At 45.8% G+C, this 21,187-nt stretch overlaps 5 protein-coding genes across 12 annotated transcripts; 3 read left to right on the top strand and 2 right to left on the bottom strand.

The window, feature by feature from the left end:
• Positions 1 to 147: 147 nt before the first annotated feature.
• LOC117136247 (solute carrier family 2, facilitated glucose transporter member 1) lies at positions 148 to 4,227 on the bottom strand. The gene is made up of 7 exons (XM_033297051.1): positions 3,789 to 4,227; positions 2,519 to 2,623; positions 2,302 to 2,462; positions 1,442 to 2,036; positions 1,172 to 1,384; positions 992 to 1,094; positions 148 to 740 (listed from the first exon to the last, which is right to left on the bottom strand). Exons 1-7 carry the CDS (start codon positions 3,879 to 3,881, stop codon positions 487 to 489), a joined length of 1,524 nt encoding a protein of 507 aa, XP_033152942.1. The 5' UTR covers positions 3,882 to 4,227; the 3' UTR covers positions 148 to 486.
• A 413-nt stretch (positions 4,228 to 4,640) lies between these two features.
• Positions 4,641 to 6,432, top strand: LOC117136250 (sugar transporter SWEET1). Its single transcript, XM_033297056.1, has 5 exons — positions 4,641 to 5,101; positions 5,177 to 5,254; positions 5,585 to 5,814; positions 5,882 to 6,057; positions 6,129 to 6,432. The coding sequence occupies exons 1-5, from the start codon at positions 5,025 to 5,027 to the stop codon at positions 6,246 to 6,248; spliced, it is 681 nt and encodes a 226-aa protein (XP_033152947.1). The 5' UTR covers positions 4,641 to 5,024; the 3' UTR covers positions 6,249 to 6,432.
• A 599-nt stretch (positions 6,433 to 7,031) lies between these two features.
• LOC117138421 (vacuolar protein sorting-associated protein 28 homolog) lies at positions 7,032 to 7,890 on the top strand. Its single transcript, XM_033300527.1, has one exon. The coding sequence runs from the start codon at positions 7,125 to 7,127 to the stop codon at positions 7,755 to 7,757; it is 633 nt and encodes a 210-aa protein (XP_033156418.1). The 5' UTR covers positions 7,032 to 7,124; the 3' UTR covers positions 7,758 to 7,890.
• A 440-nt stretch (positions 7,891 to 8,330) lies between these two features.
• On the bottom strand, positions 8,331 to 19,196 carry LOC117138420 (protein lingerer). 7 transcript variants are annotated; one of them, XM_033300521.1, is made up of 15 exons: positions 19,154 to 19,196; positions 16,835 to 17,237; positions 16,602 to 16,779; positions 14,925 to 16,339; positions 14,388 to 14,803; positions 13,937 to 14,044; positions 13,727 to 13,831; positions 13,498 to 13,598; positions 12,642 to 13,168; positions 11,526 to 11,660; positions 11,341 to 11,466; positions 11,029 to 11,271; positions 10,650 to 10,805; positions 9,838 to 9,870; positions 8,331 to 9,400 (listed from the first exon to the last, which is right to left on the bottom strand). In XM_033300521.1, exons 2-15 carry the CDS (start codon positions 17,207 to 17,209, stop codon positions 9,302 to 9,304), a joined length of 4,017 nt encoding a protein of 1,338 aa, XP_033156412.1. In that variant the 5' UTR covers positions 17,210 to 17,237; positions 19,154 to 19,196; the 3' UTR covers positions 8,331 to 9,301. The 7 variants fall into 7 exon arrangements, with proteins under 7 accessions (XP_033156412.1, XP_033156415.1, XP_033156411.1 ...); XM_033300524.1 differs by having other exon boundaries at positions 11,023 to 11,271; positions 12,738 to 13,168; XM_033300520.1 differs by having other exon boundaries at positions 11,023 to 11,271; positions 19,154 to 19,195.
• Positions 19,197 to 19,473: 277 nt separating this feature from the next.
• Positions 19,474 to 20,996, top strand: LOC117137842. Of its 2 annotated transcripts, none has more exons than XM_033299543.1 (3): positions 19,474 to 19,878; positions 19,944 to 20,054; positions 20,424 to 20,996. In XM_033299543.1, exons 1-3 carry the CDS (start codon positions 19,624 to 19,626, stop codon positions 20,430 to 20,432), a joined length of 375 nt encoding a protein of 124 aa, XP_033155434.1. In that variant the 5' UTR covers positions 19,474 to 19,623; the 3' UTR covers positions 20,433 to 20,996. The 2 variants fall into 2 exon arrangements, with proteins under 2 accessions (XP_033155434.1, XP_033155433.1); XM_033299542.1 differs by having other exon boundaries at positions 19,476 to 19,878; positions 19,944 to 20,109.
• Positions 20,997 to 21,187: the final 191 nt, after the last annotated feature.

The raw sequence follows: 21,187 nt of genomic DNA, 5'->3' as shown, positions 1-21,187 counted from the left end.
TATAGGGAGATCATGATATATTTGCCTTCCAAATGCTAAGCACTTATTGCTAAGCGTTGACACTTAATTATCTAACCCAACGCCGTGGAAGAGTATACAGTGATTCCGCGTCGCTCTTGTTCAACAATAAATCTAATTAACAGAGTATTACTTGGCGGTCCGTCCCAAGGCGTTTTAATTGAACTTGTGCAGTGATAAGAGGACGCAGCGCTCCAAGCTTTCCTACAGGGTGACTCTTAAAGTTAGATCAATTTTCGCATTTATTGGTTTGTACAAAAGAACTTAATGGCTAGGCGGGAAATTACAATTAGTAAGAGTAATTTAACCCTGAACAACGTGAATTCCGGCTTATTGTCGACACATACAAAAGGCACACGACATGGACGAATCACTAAGCGACCCACTGCACACATGTAGTTAAACCGTATTACCACAAACCACCGGCTACTTATGGCTAATTGTAAGTTGAGCCCACTGGGCTAGGTCCTATTTGACTTTGGAGCGGAAGCCCTTCGATACGAGTGGCGCCACCTCTGAGGGATCGCGTCCCCGCGTTTCCGGCAGATAGAATTTCGTGAGCAAGAAGAGCAGCACGCAGGTAATGGAGAAGGGCAGGAAGACGAAGGCGCCCCATGCGTTCTGCAGCAGGGGGAACGATATGCCAATTATGAAATTGCACGTCCACGAGGCCAAGCTGCCCATCGACATGGCCACGGAGCGGGGAGCCACCTCGAACAGTTCTGCAAAGTGGAGAGTACAAATCGAATCAGTAAGAGCTCTAAAAATAAACCAGCCATCCAATTATATGGAGAGTGCGTCTGGGAACGTATCTAGTGGTCGTAAACAAATGTGTGCTGGGCACCCATTGAACCCAATTCGATTCCAATTCCGCCTTAATTGCAGAATCACTTCTTCGAAACACGAGCAGCCCAATAACGATTAATGGAGCTATTGGAATGCGCAGACACAATGGAGTCACGCGACAACTTACCTGCTCCAATAAAGTAGGGAATGGGACCCAGCCCGAATTGGTAGAAGAATATGTAACCCATGATGCAGACGATGCAGGCAATGGCAAACCAGCTAACTTGGTCCTTTAAACAAAAAAACAAAGAAAATGTACCAAAGCATTTGAAGACGTTGTTTTGCCCGTATAAATAATATTACTCACAATATAAAACAGAACAAAGGCTATGGTGAACAGAAAAACGGAGCACAGAGCGCAGGAGAACATCATCAAGGTTCGTCTATTGCACTTGGCCATTAGCCAAGGTCCCAACAAAGAGACAGCCAGATTCAGGCAGCCAGCACCCAAATTGGCCCATTGCGCATCCACTGTGGACAGTCCGGCCTTCTCGAAGATGCTGACCGAGTAATAAAATATCTAAAAAGCCAAAACATTAATAGGAAGGCCTGAGAAAATGGTGAATACTCCACTTACCGCATTAATGCCCGACAGCTGCTGACCACCATGGAAGCAGCAGACAATGATCAGGGGCAAAGTGAGACGAGGATCGCGCAGCACATCGCAAAAGCTGCTCGTCTGCACCTTGGCATTGGACTCTGCCTCCATCTCGGCCATTTCTTGGGCGATAAGCTCCTCCGCATCCTTGCCCCGCAGCCGTTGAAGCTCCCGCTTGGCAGCTGTACGATTTCCCTTGACGATATACAGGAACTTGGGACTCTCGGGAAAGAGGTACGATGGCAGGTAGCAGACCAGGATCAGAACCATGTAGGCAGTCAGGGCGTAGTGCCAGAGATCCTCAGTGCCGAAGACATCGGCCAAACTGCAGACCTGCCCCACTACCACGCCCCCCGTCACGCCCACGGCAATGAAGACTCCCAGAGTGCCGCGCAGAGCCATTGGAGCCACCTCGGACAGGTACATGGGCAGGGTGGCGGTCACGAGGCCGGAGGCAAGGCCCACAACAAACCTTCCGATCACCAGCATCTCCACGGAGCTGGCTGCCCGGCAGAAGAAGAAGAGCACCGCTCCCACGGTGAACAGGGCGCCGCAGATGAGAAAGCATGCTTTCCTGGAAAAGATAAGGTAATTATTTATTTATTACTCAGGGATTGGTATTTTTCATTTCAGTATGTATATTTAGTTCAACGGAAGTCAAAACAAAAAAAAAATTTTAAATTAAAACAGCCTAAATATATAAAGGGCACTAAATAATTATTATGGCATAATACCCGCCGCTTATGAATGGTTTCTACAGATATGTGAATTGGCGGATTAGAAGCACTTGAGGAAAGCCAAGTGGCTTATCCTTATCGAATTGATTAATAGCTACATACCTGCCAAATTTATTGGCCGCTCCAGCTCCGCCCAGCGAACCGATGGCGCCTCCGACCAGGAACACAGAAACGACGCACGACCACAAGAGATCCAGACCGCCTGCGCTGAGGTTACTTCCGTAGGTGTCGTGCAGGGTCTGATTACACCAAACTTTCATCAGCTGTAAAGATATCGTTTGAATCGGTGTTCCACTCGCTGTGGTTCTCCATATCTCACCTTCGAGGGGGCATTGATAACGCCTATGCAGTAGCCGGTAGAAACGGCGCCGCCAAATGTGGTTGCCAGGGCCACAAGCAGCAGGAGGTTGCCCCATCGCGGTTTCTGCAAGTGTTCCAATCACAATTAGTTACTCTGGAGCAATAGTTCCCCCTGGTTGTACCCAAAATGCGGACCCTGATAGCGGTTCAGTGCGTCATTGTGCAGGGTCATTTGGGAAATTGAATGGGGGTTGCGTTATCAGCACTCTCTGATTAATTCCAGCTTTGTCATAATCGCAATAATTGGCGCTAATTACGACTAAACTTGACCCACGGCCAAAACTTTCCATTTCTCAGCAGGAGCATTTGGGATCAGATGCGATTAGGTCGCATACTATTTATAACCAAATGGAAGACCGCAGGCGGTGCCTCTTTATAACTGATAAGCAGCAATGGCTGGGAACTCAGCCGAGGTATATGTGCACACTGGGAAATCAGTTTGTTTGCCAAAATAATGAAAACGGTGCGGTACCAAGTACTTGTGTACAAAAAAGGTCAAAGTTACAGTACTAAAAACATGGTTGTAAAGTAGAAAGCTTTTAAGCTAACACTATTAAAATATATTTACATAAAAAGTCATAACTTCCCATTACTTTTACATAATATAATCTAGCTGAATAGTGGGAATCAAAATTCCTTCGTATCTTGTATCTGGTATCTTGTCATTAACGTAGGCATTTGAAATCAGTAACTTCTTAATTGCGCTCAATTTTATAAACATACATAAGTACATATAGGAAATATTTGAAAAATCCATAAAAGTAATTCTTTAGCGAATTGGGTCGTATTTTCGTACTCTCTATATACATATGTGTTTACATATATCGTGTCAACATAGGCTCCACTGTAGGTGAATCGACCATATGCTAATGCGTCGGTTGTGTGCATGCACATAAATATCTTTTCGACTTTGAAAACAACTATGCATGACAGAAAATAAAATTAATACATAGAGGAGACGCATATAGCCGAGTAAATTTACATACAAAAACAAAAGTAAGAGAGGAAATATTAAAAATAAAATGCGTGAGATAAAAGAGTGGGAAACAGCATCCGGACAGAGAGCGAAAAACAACGGGATCGAAAGAAGGAAACAAAGAAAATGTGCATGTGCAGAGATACTGTCCACAGAACAACAACAACAACAAGAACCACAAAACAGCGGTGGTAGGTAGAAGGAAAATTCGGTGATCTTTCCGCTCTCTCTCTCACCTGGAAAAGAGTCTCACCTGGCTGGGATCCGTCTGCGCCGAAAGCAGTTCCACTCTGTTGGGCTGGGGGTACAATTGCTGAGCCTCCGCCGGCTGGCTTTTGGTGGCCATAACAGTGGACTTTGTCCGGTAATCACCACTTTTTGAGGAAACACTTCCCAAGGCACTCGGAGCACACGGTTGCGTTGTGTGCGTGTTAACACGGTTAGAACAATTGGTAGCAATTGGCGGTAAGGCAGGTAGGTAATCGAGTTCCGAAACAGTGTTGTGCAACGGGCACCGAGTGTGGATTCTTAGTTTGCGATCCCCCAGCAGTTCGGAACGCTAAACCACAATTGTTTGTAAACGGCGCACCGCCAGCAGTGCACGCGGGATCGAGTCGGAATCAAAGCGGTACGGTGCGGCAGCGTTGGAGTCGGGAGCGCGACTGAACGCCGCCAGCTGAGCGATGTTGGTGGAGAAAAAGCTTTCGCCAAGAACGAATCGCCCACCACAACAACGCTTTGGGTGCCGGCAACAGATAAGGGTAACATAAATAAGTCAAGCCGACGTAATAATACCCTTGGATACAATTCAACAAGTTCTCATCACCAACTAAACATTTTCCAGATTGCAATCATTTCCAGAACTTAAAAAAAACGATATTTTTAAAAGACCTAAATATTTTCCAATAACATTAACAGTTTCATAATATTCAACCCTTTGCTAGAGTATAAAAAGCTTCTTGCCGCCTCTTTTGCAAAAATAGCCGAATTAAACTTTTTTGTAGCAAAGAAATATGGGCTAATAAAAAGAACACAATAACTTCAAAAGAGAAAATGGAATAGGAGATTAAAACATTTTATGGACTAACTTATTCCTTTTTCTCAGATTTTAAAAATTGGGTAGAGCTGCTTCCCAAGTTATTTTAAAACTGCGCGCGCTGATATCGATAGAAAATAAATCTTTTAGCTAGTGATGCAAAATCTTTTGTGACAGCAAGGGGTGGAAATTTGATGAGATTCTTGTTAAGGCTAAACAAGGAAACTGTTTACTCTAATTTATTTTACGGATACCCAAAGGTTATGCTGATTAACAGCGTAGATTTAAAAAAATCGAGAATTATGTCCTCGCTTACGCGACCATCTCTAGTCGAAAGTGCCATCTCTACGCCCTCGACCAGCTGTTCAGCTTTTTGTTGACGTTGTAGTTGAAACCGCAGCGTCTTTAACCACCGTTTAGGTTTAGCATTAGTTACTAAGGAGATCGATCGCTATGTCGGCGGTGGCCTACGACTCCCTGCTGTCCACGACGGCGGTGATCAGCACCGTCTTCCAGTTCCTCTCCGGCGCGTAAGTCATCCCTGAACCAATGCAACTAGCTTTGTCCAAAGTAGTAGCAACTGTTTGATTTCCTTGTACTTGCAGCATGATATGTCGAAAGTACATCCAGAAGAAAAGCACGGGCGACTCTTCCGGAGTTCCCTTCATATGCGGATTCTTATCGTGAGTAGAAACTGCCGACTTGGCACGACTGAGATAAATTCGATTTGGTCGCGCTTGGCGAGACCGCTGGTTCTTAAAATAAGAAATTCCGTACATGCACATGTGTTTAGAGACTTAAGATTGAACCATAGCTAATTATTTCAAGTTTCATAAATTAGGAAAAAAGCCATTTTCCTTCCAAAGTTCACGGATTTGGCATACAAAATCAATTAGATATTATACAGCATCCATATTTCAAGACACGAATTGCGTGAACTGCGCCTGCTTGGCTGGCAATTTCCCCTGTGTTCGGCTTTTAACCAACTTTAATAATTGAAAATATTTGTACAGGTGCAGCTTTTGGCTGCGCTACGGTGTCTTAACCAACGAGCAGAGCATTGTGCTGGTCAACATCATAGGATCGACGCTCTTTCTGGTCTACACGCTGATCTACTATGTGTTTACCGTCAACAAACGTGCCTGTGTAAAGCAGTTTGGATTCGTTCTGACCGTTCTGGTGGTGGTCATTCTCTACACCAATCGACTGGAAGATCAGCGCGATCGAATGATACACGTCACAGGTACGAGCACGTTTCCGAATACACTTTGGCAATGTCAGGTTTGCTAAATTACTGAATAAAATTTCAGGAATTGTGTGCTGCATCGTGACCGTGTGTTTCTTCGCCGCCCCGCTGGCTAGTTTGCTGCATGTGATACGGGCGAAGAACTCCGAGAGCCTTCCCCTGCCCCTGATAGCCACGTCCTTCGTGGTCAGCCTGCAGTGGCTAATCTACGGCATACTGATATCGGACTCATTTATCCAGGTGAAACACTTCCCACGACTGGTCAGCCAGACAGCGAATTACGACGGCGTTTGTTTGCTTTGCCTTTTCAGATTCCCAACTTTCTGGGCTGCATACTGTCGCTGCTGCAGTTGGGTCTGTTCGTCCTCTACCCGCCGCGAAGCTACTCCGGCCACGGCTACAAGCTGGTCGAACAGGCTGTGCCGTTTTAGGCAGCTAATCGGACACAGCCACGCATTTCGCTTTGGCCTCCGAGTGTGCCGCATACAGGGTTTATACGTGTTGCTTGCTTAGGCGCCAGGCTTATTTACTATAGACATACGTAAAAGTAAGCCTATATTTATTGTAAAGTATTTATTAAATCCCGAGGATTTGCCTCGAATATGCTGCTACTTACGTTGCCTTGCTGTTCGGTGGCGCCCATTTAAATGTAGCCTTTAGAGCCCGTGTTCCCAATAAACCAACGCACGGGAAACGATTGAGTAACCGAAGCACTTGTTGATTTCAACTAATATTAGCACAAAGCTCGAATTCGATTCGGCACGGTCTGTACAGATTGAGAGTGGATTTCTGACTGGGAATTCTAATGAGTGAACCCAGTGCACTTTGCTGGTCTGCGGTCATTGGTATCGATAAGCTGATATGCTGATATTCCGGGCCATAAACTGTTGAATTAAGCGACCGTATACTGCCTGTTTTGTACCTCTGATTTAATGAAAATGTTCGTGGGCGCCGGGGGGTGGGGGTCTGATCAATGAAATCGGCTTGTCTTAATTCAATAATAGTGCTTATCGACCTGCGTGGAATTAGCCAGTAAACATGCAACCAGATAAGGCGGCAATCTTTATTTGGCGCCCAGCATCGATAAGGTAGCTTTTTGGGGGGCGGAAATGATTAGGCGAGATCATAAATATTTTCTCTGATTCAAATTTGAAGTGACCGTTAGCACTCGTGCGCTTACCAATACTGGCTTGAGGGTTTTATGGGTATGTGCGCGGTAGTGCGCAACGGCCACACTGTCAAATCCCTGTGAATCATTGTTTTGTGTTTAAAACTATAAAATATTTGAGCCAGAATCAAATTACAAGATGCAGGAACAGAGTCCCGAGCTGTACGAGGAGGTGAAGCTCTTCCGTAACGCCCGCGAGCGCGAGAAGTACGACAACATGGCCGATCTGTACGCAATCATCAACACCATCCAGCAGCTGGAGAAGGCCTACATCCGCGACTGCATTACACCGCAGGAATACACTGCCGCCTGCTCCAAATACCTGGTGCAGTACAAGGTGGCCTTTAAGCAGGTGCAGTGCGACGAATTCCCCTCGGTGGAGACGTTCGTTAAGAAGTTCCGGCTGGACTGCCCGGCGGCGCTGGAGCGCATCCGCGAGGACCGACCCATCACCATACGCGACGACAAGGGCAACACCTCCAAGTGCATCGCCGAGATCGTGTCGCTGTTCATCACAATCATGGACAAGCTGCGCCTGCAGATCAACACCATGGACGCCCTGCAGCCGGACGTCAAGGACCTGGCGGACAACATGAACCGCCTATCCCTCATTCCCGAGGACTTCGACGCCAAGCTGAAGGTGGAGAAGTGGCTGGGCAGCCTAAACGAGATGCAGGCCTCCGACGAGTTGAGCGAGGGCCAGGTCCGCCAGTTCCTCTTCGACCTGGAGTCGGCGTACGCGGACTTCAACAAGCTGCTCCACAGCCAGTAGCTATCAGTTTCTCATTGTTTACGTGTATCCCTAAATTTATATAGCATATTCCGATATTAAACAAGTTTTATATACCTTACATTTGCGGTTCATTTCATCACGTTCGTGAAATGGATAGCGCAGACTAAAACAATTAAATAGTTTTCAAACTAAGGGGTTATTTTGTTGAACAAAAATAAAAAAAGCTTCCCTCCGCTCAACATTTTCGTACATCTCACAATATAGTAACTATGTGAAGCAGGACTTCAAATTACGTTAAGATACTAATAAAAGGTGTATCTTCAATCTTCATGGATCAGTATTTCGACGCATATAGGAAAACATAGGACTGTTTGCTATTAAATAAAATAAATTAAATTACGAGTTATAGCAAGACTTTCTACTACTTCAATTCCGTTTTCTTTAAAAAATATAGATTATATGCTAGCAACTTTTGCATCATATAAAATAAAATATTTAACCCAGTAATAAAGTTTTTTTTTGCCCCATTAGTCAAACATTTCAACAGATTTAAGTAAAAATGGCAAGGCGCGCTTCATTTTTTGCATTTTGTTTGGATTTAATCGTATCTTCTTTTTTGTATTTAGTTTAAATATTAAGGTTATAATTATACATATAAGTTTAAACCGATTACAATAATTAATTTTTGTTTGTTTTGTTTTTTCTCATTCACGTTATGTTTGTGGTTTTGTGGTTTATTTAATATATATACTTGTATTTTTAATTTACTGTTCTGCATTTCCGGTTTCTCTCTTACACTCTTAAATCTGTTAAATCGTTTTACGCCTTTAATAATTAATAATTGTTACTCTTTATCTTTGTAAATTTATTTGTATGCAATGTGAAAATGGTACTTGGTATATTTATGCGGATGTTGCTGTATGTTTCGTTTTACTCTTTGTTGTGTGAGGAAGTGTGTTGTGTGTGTGTGGTTGGCTTTAGGAGTCGCCTCCGCAAGTGTGGGGTGTGGTGTGTCTTGAGGCTGAGGGGAGGAGGGAGGCGTGGTCAGGACGCTGCTGAGCGGCGCCTTTACAGTGCGTTCGTAGTAAAAACGTTTCTTATTAAGTAAAGTATGATCGCTTATCATCGTATATTAGATAATCATTCTCCGACGCTGGCGAGGATTTCTCGCTCCCCACCCCGTCGGCGAGTGCTTGATGTTGTTGTGTTGGCGGCTGTGGTTGCTGTTGTTGCGGTTGCTCTTGCTCCTTGACGAGCATCAGCAACTGGCCGGGAATGCCCGGCATCGCCGATGGCGTCGTCTTCACTATTGTTGCTGTTGGCGTGTTGCTTCCATCCGCGCTCGTTGTGGAGTTGCTGGCTGCTATTGTGGTCACTTTAGAGTTCGTTCCGAGTGTGATGGGCAGCGCCCGGGCATTGCTGGCGCTGCTCTTGCTGTAGATGTGGTGAATGGGCGTGGTGGTGGTGGTTGTTGTTGTTGTTGTTGTTGTGGTGGTGGTGGTGCTACTGCTATTGCTGCGAAGGCTATAAATGTCGTTCGCGCGGGCGATCTGCAGTGGCCGCCAGATCGTGTTCTCCGGAAGCTAGTTCTGTCCGGCCCAGTACGAGGGCGAGTAGCCTTGCTTGCCAGCGGACTTCGACTGACTGGTCGACTGCTGACGCTGCCCGGCACTGTTCGAGTCCTGAAACGATACGGTAGGAGATCAGTACCTAAGTTAAACGCAATCTGGACTGATTGATGCTTCCGCCTCTTTCCAAGCAGAATCAGAATCATCCGCTTCGTTCGGACCGCACCCGGTCATCCATACACAAATGTGGGTTAACGGTTTTAGATACACATATTCGCTGATTATATACACGGCAGTATTATATTATAGTAAAGGCACATGAATATGGATATGCTGATCTGATTATGGCGGCGCGGCGCGACTCTTTCGGCGATCGACATCTTTTGGGCGCCACTTCTGTGGTACACATGCAACTATAGGCTAGATGATACGTAACATACTCTTTCGATGGGACAGATTACATGGGGATGAGGCAGGCATGGGAGGGTTAGTATTATGCAGTTCACCAAGCATTAAGCAACTTTACACGTGATTACAACAAAGGAACTTACCCGGCGGGATGAGCTATGAATCCTGCCGTCCACCTAATAGTTGTCCCATAAAAAATCAAAAGAAATTATAAAGAAAAGTCAAACAATAGAACAGTTTCATGCATTTCTCAATTATTATATGCCTCACTACCGTCGTATGAATTAAGCCAACAAACTTTCCAAGGACACTCTTTACTCGTACTTCTGCCGATGCTCCAAATCAATTTCAAAGTATCAGAAAATGCATGAAATGTTATTTGTTAGTAACGATCCCAGGTGAAAATAAAAAGGTTTAATGATTGTCACACATAAAATACTTTGGGTGTTTGTCTTACAGATGATGTGCGTAGGTAAATAGTGGACTTACAAATATACGCTTGGCGGTTAGTGTTCATAATGGAAAAAATTTACAAATACATGCAGTTCAACACAACCAGATTCACAGCTACAGGACAAATAAAAACAAGGTTAGTGTTATTATCCAGGATTAGTGTAGGTGTAAGCTTATTTAAGGACATAAACCTATATGTCATCACAGTCAACAAGTGTACAATGTAGTGGCGGGTGTGCAGCTACACAATTGGTGAAAATAAAATTAATGTGTTAACAATAACGAGATGAGTTCCCTATTCATTTCATCAGTCGGCGAAGAAGGACAAGTCGTTGCGATTGTTATTGCAATGGGCGGCAACGAGCTGATTCTGACACTGGGCAGAGTCGGTTTGCCAGATCCGGTGGTATGTAACTTGAGGACCGTTCACATTCCCATGAATGAGCACATGACTTTCCGTCCCTCCGCCTACAACAACCTGAAGTGGTAATTCTGAATGTACCTGATGGATGGGCTGATGGATCATATTGTGGTGTCCGGCCGCTGGCATCGGCAAGTACATGCCGTACGGTTGGGCAGAGGTGCCTCCAGCCGTCTGAGTGTTGGGCATGTTAAACGGCGGCGGAGTACCCGAATGGAAACTCTGCTTCTCGTACGACTGAATAACGAAAAATACAATGGTACAATGTAGACAGGTCGGGAGATAAGGTGTTTTAACCAGGGCTGTGAAATCTTATTGTTGTATTGTTTTAATAATGACGCAATATGACGCAGTCGTGTTCATTTGCTCAAAGATAATTGAAGTCTTTTAACATCGGATTCAGGCTAAGAAGACCTGCATCCAAGTCCACAGCCCTGCTTATAACCATACGTACATTAACCTTGTTCAGCGCCACGTGTCCCTTTCCATACATAGAAGAGGTCAGATCGGATCCAGTGCCTGCCTGCGACTGGTTGGACACAGTCTGAGTTTTGCTCTGCTGATTCACGCTCGACGAGTAGCCGCCCTTGCTGTAGTCCTGCGTGGTCTGCGACAGAGTGTCATAGCTGGTTGAGCCGTAGCCCGCGCTGTACGAAGGCTTCGGGAACTGTTGACCGGAGGCAGTGTTTGCTGCCGGTATTTGCTGCAATTGAATTGGTTCAGACGTTGCTTAGGAATTGCATATCAAGTGATTTGAATGTAATTAGCTTACGGGATATATGGCGGGCGTGCCATATTGAAAACTACCGGGCATTACATTGCCGCCATAGAAGTAGGCGTAAGGAACATTTAGCATGGGCGCACTTGAGCCCGCCTGTTGCGACATTGTGCTGGAGACCTGCAAAATAAACATTTTCTATCGATCTATCTATTTATCATTTAAGCTGAGCCACATACATTGCCGACCGGACTGGAGTTATTGTCAGTGCGGGCAAAGCGTCCGTCATTCATTGCAGAATACGTCACAGAGCCGAGGTTGTCACGTCCAGCTCCTAAACTGGCCGGCGGATAGTTCAGATCGTAATATCCTTGCTGCAATTGAGAATGATTATATTAGGTTTGTCTCCACGCGAGCATTCTGGTCGTGTTATTATGGCTGTGAAGATGATGAACGGATCACTTTGTCAGATCTTTTTACTGAAACAAATCAGATATGTGATAAAGGTCTGACAAAGCCACGCGTATCGGTTTCGAAAAAATTAAATATGTTTTGTTCAATGTTAGAAATTTGTACATTAGTCAGATGTTAGATTGAAAAAATAAAATGGATAAGATGTTAGTAATCGAATGAAATGGGTCAGTAAGGAGCAAAGATTTAGAAAAGTCGGTGAGGTTTAGGGATGCAAAGTAATTCAAAAATATATATATTTTTTAAGAGCATATTTATTCGATTTTAATTGTCTTTGCATCCCTAATTCCACAACTATATTGTAGATGAAAATGAGGAAGAACGTTCGGATTAGTTTTAGTTTTGGGTTAATTTGGAGTGTAAAGCAGAGCCTGGGAGGTAAGCAATACATGTGGATTGTTTTTGAATTTTTTTCTTTTGTGATGATAATGCCAGGAATGTGGAACTGGATGGAAACGGATGCGGATGGTGCAGGGTGGCGAAGGAAAGTGTCAGCTTTTTACACAATCACACACACACACACACTCAAACAGACACAGACTTTTAGGAGGTGGTATAATAAGGACTTGATCACAGACATCGCGGTATATGTATGTTATTATGTACAATGCACGCTGAGAAACGGTTAGGAGTGGGAGGCCGCAACGTCAACGAGCCAGGATCCGGATTAACGATTTCGATCAGCAGCGGGAGGCGAGCTGGGATGCGCTGAGCAGTTGTCGTATGCGTTTAAATGGAACTAGGACTTGACTAATGCGAAAACGTTGTATTATGGTAGGATATTGATACGATTACTGATTGATTAGAAACGGTTCGGTTGATTTTGGTCGGTTGCATTATGTAGTTGGTTTGGTATTTGCTTTTGCTTTTCTCCATGAACTCACCACATGTGGCACTCTCTGTTGCATCATTTGCAATTCCTCGTAGGAATACACTGGTTGCTGATAGTATGGCAATCCAGTCTGAATATATTGACTAACCATTTGGATGTTGGTGGGCACCAAGCCGCTGCCGCTGCCACCACCACTACCAGCACCACCAGCACCCGACGCTCCGCCCACGCCGCCGGTGCTCGCTCCCGCACCTTGTCCGCTGGCGTTGCCCGTCGTCGTGGCAGCACTGCCACCGCTGCCGCTGCTATTGCTGCTGCTGCTGTTCTTGTTGGTCAGCGAGGCCAGCACCGCAGCGGTGGTTCCGGTGGCTGTCTGGGCAACGGCCGCTGCTCCCACCGAGCTGGCGCTGCTGCTGTTGTTGTTCACATTCACACCGACGCTGGACGCGCTGCCACCGGCCACGCCGACTCCACTACTTACGCCGCTCTGGCTGACGCCTCCGCCCACGCCGGCTACGTTGCCACTCGCAACGCCTGCTGTCACATTGCTGACCGAGCTGCTGCCGCTCACGCTGTTATCTGGAAAGATTGGAAAGGTTTTAGTTTACATGCGTATAACTAAAAGAAAGCGGCCGAAAATAGAGCATTTCAGCTAAGCAATAACAATTCTGTTCAAAAATTCTAGTTATTTTGAAGAGTCATATTGTCATTGCAGAGCCAAAGTCGTGGCTGAATTGAAGTTGATTTGAGTAATAGTGCGTTATATTTGTGAAGAAAACTCTCTGATGTGCCAAGAATATGCATTAAAATGCTTAACATTTTGAGTTTGTTTTTAAGATTTCTGTACCTGACTGCAATGCATACTCTTTTAGGCCACATTCTGTGATATTAAATCCTCGATTACTTACTGTTCGATACAGCCGCCTGGTTAGCACCTGTTTGGCCGCTCACCACACCGCCATTGCCTGTGCTTCCGCTGTTGCTGCTCACTCCGCTGCTGGTCGAGACACTGAAAGGTCAATAAGATCAACATTAAGTGCTACAGGCATCCGCCTCTAAGTGGGACATGACCAGGGGGTTGGGTTAGTCGGAATATTGGAAAAAGCGGGGCATGCAGAGCGGGGGTTTCGCTCTTACCTGTCGTAATGAGCGGCGCTACTGGCCGTGGTCGCATCCTTTAGCTTGGCGCTGGCACTGAAATTGGCGTACTGCGAGGACGCGTTGCTCGCACTGCCAGAGAACCTGAACGAACGGGCGAGAAGCCGCAATTTAGCATAATGGAGAACCAGTCCAAACCAACGTGTCATCCCCCGTAATGGGATTGGGATTGTAGCATTCGGTACTTACCCGCTGCTGTTGGACAGTCCAGTGTTGCCATAAACACTTTGGCTTGACTGGTAAGCACTTTGTGGTGTCGAATATCCGGATGTGAGGTAGGCAGAGCTCGCATTGCCGCTGTTAGGTGCGGAGCGCGATTGCGGTTTGGGTTTTTTGGGACATAAGCGAGCATTAAATGTGTTAGAAGAGAAGAAAAACAGTAAACAAAATGAAGATTAGCCTTCTTTCGGGTGGGGCGAATTGTTAAGCAGAACTTGCATACAAACAAATATTTAAATCTTGAAGTAAAAGATTCGATTAGGGTTCTACCCTTGCTGAGTAGAGTTAGTTTATCTTTTCCGAATCGAGTTGTTGCTTACAAATAAGTTTGAAATTTGACAAATATGTAACTACAAATCTCTGCAAGGGTAACCCCCTTTGGAATTAAATATTAAACAATCAATACTGGAACATGTCCTACCTCGTGCTATTTTGGCTGCTGCTGCCTCCAACCGGAATGTTTTGCGTCGCCGTTCCTCCGCCGCCGCTTACCGCACCTGTACCGCTTTGAGCCCCGGTGCCAGCCTGCTGCTGGTAGGAACTGGGCTGGTATGAGCCGTATCCCTGCTGCTGGTAACTGTTGGCCACCGAGCTTTGCACATTCGCGTATGTGGAGCTGCTGTAGCCACCGGGCGCCGTCGTCGGAAAGCCACTGGCCGTCTTGCTCGCTCCACTGTTCTGGTACGCGTTTTGGTAGGCGTTACCACTGCCGCCCGTCTGTCCGTAGGGATCGCTCTTGGTCAGCTGATCGATTGTGGCATTTACCGATGAGCTAACGCCCTGCTGCTGCTGTGACGTCGAACGGCTTGTATATCCCGCTGCACTCAAGGCATCGCTCTATAAATGGGAAATGCTATTAGATTCTCAGAAATATATGCATCATGCTACAAACAATCGTATTAACTAAATCATGGTGACGATTACTTGGGTAGTTCAAAGGATACAGTACGGTACTCACAATCTGGGAACTCTGCAGACCCGCCGCTAGCGTCACCTGCTGCTGTTGCTGGGACTTGCTCTGGTAGTCATCTGGCTGCTGTTGCTGCTGCTGACCATCAATGCTAAAGCCCGAACCAACCTTCTCCGGCAATGGCTCGAAGCCATCGTCCGTGCCGAAGTCCAGAGCGCCGAACTGCACGTCCAGGTAGCCAATGTTGTTCAGTGCATTGTCTCCGGGCATTTCGACGGCACTCGCAGGAATCTTCGAGGGTGGTGGCAGCTTAACGCGTGCCCTCCGTATCTGCGGTTGCTGCTGCGATTGCTCGCCAGTGCCAGCTCCAGCTGCCGCTCCAGAAGCGAATACGTTGGCATAGGTGTTGGGGTACTGGCTCACACCCACGCTAGTGCTAGTTTGGGAGTAGGCGGCCACGGGGTTTTGCGCGTAACCCGCTGGCGCCGACTGCACTGGTACAGAACCTGGGCTGACGCCCTGGCTGGCCAACGAGTTGAAATACTGAGATTGCTCGACCGACAAAGTAGCCGACGGCTTGATAGGCGTCGTCTGCTGCTGAAGTTGCTGCTGCTTTTGTGCTTGATGCACCAGCGTGGCAGCTGCCGAGGCGGCGCTTGAGAATGTGTCGGGAGAGGCGGATACAAAGGATGACGGTGTGCTGCCTGCTCCTCCGCCGGCAGCTGCACTCGCTCCTGTACCCGCTCCTGACTGTGTGCCCTGGGATTGCAGCTGAGGCGGTGGATTACTGACCGCTGCGCTGTATTGCAGCAGTGGCGTGGTCGCCGAGCCGCTCAGCGTTGCTGGCGGTGTGACCGCCGCTGGACCGCTGCTGGAGCTCTCCTCCAGATGAGATCCCTGCTGCACCAACTGATGTTCAAGGCCCGGTGGCGCCGATATCTCGCTTCCAGCCGCCGCAGGAACACCTGCAACAGCGCCAGTTCCGCTAACCACGTTGGCAGCGGATTGCGTTGCCAGGTTGCTGGTGGTGAACACCTTGCTGTCCTTAAGCGAGCCCTCATACTCCTCGTTGTTCCAGTCACCCCAGGCATCGTCATGAGCCTGTTGCTGCTTCTCGGCATTTTGGGCAATGGTGTTGTCCCACAGCTCAACCTCGTGGTGATCCTCGTTTGCGTTGCCACCGCGACCTGATCCATAAGCACCACCAGGGCCTCCGCTGCCGCGATCGCCACGAGGGCCACCGGTGCGTCCGCCCATGCGGCCGCCACCACGGCCAGAGCGAGAGACAAAGCCACCGCCGCGTCCTCCGCCACCGGGACCACTGCGTCCGCCGCCGTTGCGCTGACCGCGGTAGTTGTCGTTAGCCCGATCGTCACCGCGGTCCTGACCAGCGTTTTGCCCGGACCAAGGTTCACGAGATTCGCGCTGATTGCGCTCGTTCTCACGAGTCTCTCTTCCGCGCCCTAAAATATTAGAAATCAAAATTTAGTTTATTTTCATAGGATTCGGCTCATTTACTAAAATTATTTCATTAAGCTTAAGAGCAACAAAAGCTGAAGCTTAAATGCCAGCATTGTAATATTTAACGATCTTAATGTTTATATATCTTCTACATAAACTGGATTTCAGTTTTGCAATAACTGTATTGCAGAGCTTAAAAATCCAAAACGTTTAGTAACGCCCTAAGAAATATTTTAGTAAATGAGTGTGGCTTATGATACTTACATCCACGACTGTCACTGGAGCCACGGGTGCCTCCGCGATTTGAGCTGCGGTTTCGCGACTTTTCCCGCCTGTCCGCATTGGCATTGCCATCGGCCCAATCGCCATCGCCAGCAGCGCCATCAGCCGTGTTATTTGCAGCCTTGTTCTTGCGCTTTTTCTCGTACTTGGCAAAGGCGCCCTACAACAGATTCAATTGAATAACTGGAGTGCGGGAGATTAGAATCGAAACTAACCTGCGGTAGCTCCTCGATCAAGAAGTTGGCCGCTGCCTCCAGGTCGTAATCGCACTCGTTGAGGGCACAGCAGACCTCCTCCTCGGAACGTTGGGTCATGGTCAAAAGGAGGAGAACCTTCTCGTTGATCTGCGGATCCTCTGTGGTGCTATTGGTGATCTGGGCAATGCGCAACTGTTCGGTGGTAGCCTTGGGCTGGGCCTTCTCTGGCTTGTCTGTCTTGCTGGCATCCTGGCCTCCCTTCTTGCCGGCCGCAGCATGTGAGACTCCATCGTGATGGCCGGTTCCTCCTCCGCCGGAGTTGCTGGCATTTGACTTTTTCTGGTTGCGGGCATGGCCGCCTCCCCCGCCGCCTGAACGAGTTTGTGTGCTCATCTCTATGTACACTGTATATACAAATTAGCTGCAATACGAAAAAGATTAAGGATTCGATCTTAAAACCAGGGAATCTACAAACTGACTGATAAAAATTTAAGTCTGTGCTGACTGGATTCTGAATGGGATTCTCTGGGTTTACTTAATGTTCTATAAGTGAAATAGTAACATCTAAAGATCAATGCAAATAAGTTATGAGTATAGAGAGAAATAATTAATGATTTAGAAAGTTAGCCGCCTGTGGTTCATTTTAAAATGAATCCATGCGTATTTAATTACAAGCCTAGTTCGATTCTGTTAGTTTATTCCCAACTATAATATAGGAGAAATCCAATTCGATTTTAATGTGTACATTTACAACAATTTTTGGGTAATTGAAGATAATGGAATAAATAAGATATAAATCTTGGCTCGTCAGTGTGAAAATATTAATGATAAACTCCCACAATCCAGACAGCTTTTATCTGAGAATGTGCTAAAATGGCTAAACAAGTGGCCGAAAGAGAGCAGCAAAGAAAAAGCTGGCAAGATGAGAGTTCAATGTACATTTAATAAAAGAGAATGAAAGAACGTGAACAAACAGACACACGCCGAAGCAAAGGAGTGCGAGAGGAAGGGAAGAGCGTACGCACAAACAAAGCGAGCATTCAGAAATAACAAAAATAATGAATACGGGGTTGTCGAGGGGGGTGAAAAATGTATTGGCAAAACAGGTAACAGAAGGGATGCCGAGAGGGTCGCGGGGTACGTGAGCAAGACGCATCCAAGCCGAAACGTCAGTTTGACTTTTAGGGGGAGGGGGGTGGTTCATGGGAAAGAGAGCGGGAGAGGCGACCCCGATACTAAGTGCATATCTGAATCACTCAATTTTTGTTGTCAAAACAGTTTTATCAACGTTTGCCGTGAATAACGCCTTTCCATGCATTATTCATACACAGACACACGCGCGTACTGCCGCACACAAACAAAAGACCGCTGTCGCCATCACTTTTCCATCAGGTTTCGCATTTCGCACGTACACCATGATATGGAAATTTGACCACGGGAACTGGGGACCTGCGATCCTGGACCCGGAAACTACTCAATACCAATTGCAATGGGAATCGCGGGGACTGACATACACAAAAATTGATTTATAAACTCCTTGGCCTCTTCGCTTCGGTTTTTCGCTTTCGCTTTTGTGCTCGCTCTTCTGCATCTGCCCTAGCGGCATCTCCCTCGCACCCGCACCAGCGCGGGCAGACCAGTGTTGCCAGGTGCGAACGAAGCGCAGCGGCTATTGGCAAGGCCGTTAAATTAACCAACAATTGGAGCACAATGGTACGCTTCGTAAACGAGGCAGCAGGTCCTAGAGAGGGCAAACAGAGTTAGTTACAATATCTGCACAAACACACCAATTCACGGCAGGACTCTGATGGCACACATCACTAGGCACGCTCCGGCACTTGGCAACACTGAATGCGAGGGCATTGAAACCGAATGAAGCGCACAAAGCGGAATGCAAAACCGGACAAAGTGGCGTACACTGCGCCGAAATAAACGAAATGTACGATTCGTTGTGGGCGAAATTTGTCCCATATGTGACATACCCGGCAAGGATAACGCACTCCCAGTTGCACATTTCGGGGCAAACGGGAAATATAGCCTTAATAGACCCAGCCATGTGCACATACTTCGACGCCATTTCTGCAACGCCACACTAGCCGACTCTTTCGCTCTTATGTAAACCAAGGGACCCAGTAATTGACGACGACCGCCGCTCCAGACAGCGGCCACTATTGAATTTTCAAGCGAGTTTTTTGCTGACAAGGCTCCGGGAGACATGTCGAAAACACGTTGCACAGGTGGGGGGACACTTAAACTAAACTTTAACACCTCAGGAGGGTTCCGGTCACGGCTTTAAATTGGATAAACAAATTTTCAAAACGGAGTCACACTCAATACCTGCAAATGCGCCGAGAAACGCACTTTTAATGTGACCGCTCGTTAGTCGATCGATATAGCTTTATCTAGGCATGCAGCCCTGGACTCAGAGTCAGAAATATACCGTTGCCTCGAACCAGTTTTGCTAAATTTTTAATTGATAACATTTCTCTACCATTATTAGAAATCTTCAAAAAGCTAATTTATCTAATTTTCCATTAGCTAATATAAGCAGCTTAACTAATAGAAGCTAATTGAGATCTTAAACAAGTTGTATGTTCATTGATAAGAGGTTCTGGACTCGGATTACATGAAGTGGTGGTATATCGATATCAAATGAAAAGTTGTTGGCGTTTGCACACCTCTATCATCAACAAAACATATTACTTTTGCAAAAAAAAAAAAACAAACAAAAACAGTTAATTTACAAAACTATGGACAAAATGGGGCGTTTGATGACAAAACATTAATTATATTTACCCAGGCGTGCAATGTGCACACACCAATGCACCAAGTGTTCGAGTGACGACGACGCCGAGAGATTGGAAGATGCAATGGAGGAGTTGCAAAATAAGCTTAATAAGATCCTAGAAAACCAAAATGAGATTCTCGCGCGCCTTTGTCAGGTGGCTTCCATCAGGCCCACCGGTGACTTGTGCAAGGCGGAACTAGACTATTTTCCCGTGTCTGATCCCGACGAGCTTTCCAATCTAGATGCGAATCTTTCAAAGCCGGACAACAAATATGTGAGAGCACAATGCGTAAGCCTGATTGTTGGGGTATTACAAACTTGATCTTTTTTGCTTTCCAGGCTCATATTATTCACCGCATCCTGAGGCCAGAAGGTCGAATAGAACCACTGAAAAACAATTTCTCAAAGATGTTCAACTACGATATACTCATGGGCTACAACTACGACGGTGTGAGCACTAAGCAGTCATTTAAGCAATACAAATATATTAACAAAACTATTTTTGGTGAGTTAAGTAGGGCTTTGTGCAGATTAAAAGCTTTCATTTCGTTTACTACATTAGGTGTTACTATTTATAATTTGGCCTAAAAAAAATATCTTGGCTTTGAAGTTAATGGGTCCATCTAAATAACTAAATTAATATTTGCATGTGAGCTAAATATTTTATGTTCCTTTTTTGTAGTGCAACAAGCGTTTCATATCTATAATATTATTATATCTTAAGTTGTTCGTATTTGTGAAATGAAATTAGTGGGCTAATACTTTTAGTTAGTTTAGCTAAATTTAAGAAAACATTTTCTGGTTATCTCTCATCTTCAGGGATCCTGAAAACAGATGGATATACGCAAGCGGACTACGTTGCCGATATCAGAGGTGCCTTTCAGACATTAAAGCGACGTTATCATAAAAGAAACCACGACTTGCGAAGGAGGATTAGACGGACCCAAAAGTGCGAGCCAGATTCTGATTGGGATTAGCCGATAAGCTGGTATTAATGCTGCATTTCGTTTATTTGCAACGTTTATCTCAACGAAAGGAATATTAAGCCAAACCGGTTTTGGTTCTCTGCAGTAAGTTGTGTTCTTTCCGCTTTAATGAGGCTATTTTCGGCTTGCATAGCACCTCGAAACGCCAGTCTTTTAAACCGTAACGTTCTGGTCGACATACCCTTGTAAAAATATGGATCAAAGATTTCACCATCTAATATGGCTTTTAAGTGGCTCTAATAATTGTTATTATTTACCTTACTTTTGTTTTCCATTGCAAAGATCAGTGGTTTCTTATTTATTTATTCGATTTTTAAGATCTGTTCTCACCCAGTTAGCCATTTTGTTAAAATATATTGTAAATTAACTGACGCAATAAAGAAAACAATTTATTTAATTTAAAAAATGTGAGTTTAAAGACACGCTTCTTTCTCGTTTCTGAGGGTTTTGGAAAATGTTTACTTATATGGGTTTATAAATATATTTTGTATTTGCATATGGAAAGAGACCATCGATATATGTACCATCCTCAACATTCTTCAAGGTTTCGCCATCATCGTAAAGGAATTGCAAGATTTTAACGAAACGCGATGCACA

This window comes from Drosophila mauritiana, chromosome 2R (assembly GCF_004382145.1).
Source record: "Drosophila mauritiana strain mau12 chromosome 2R, ASM438214v1, whole genome shotgun sequence".
In the NCBI taxonomy this organism is placed as follows: domain Eukaryota; kingdom Metazoa; phylum Arthropoda; class Insecta; order Diptera; family Drosophilidae; genus Drosophila; species Drosophila mauritiana.
The sequence above is the reverse complement of the archived record's forward strand: the minus strand, read 5'-3'. Positions and strand labels throughout refer to the sequence as shown.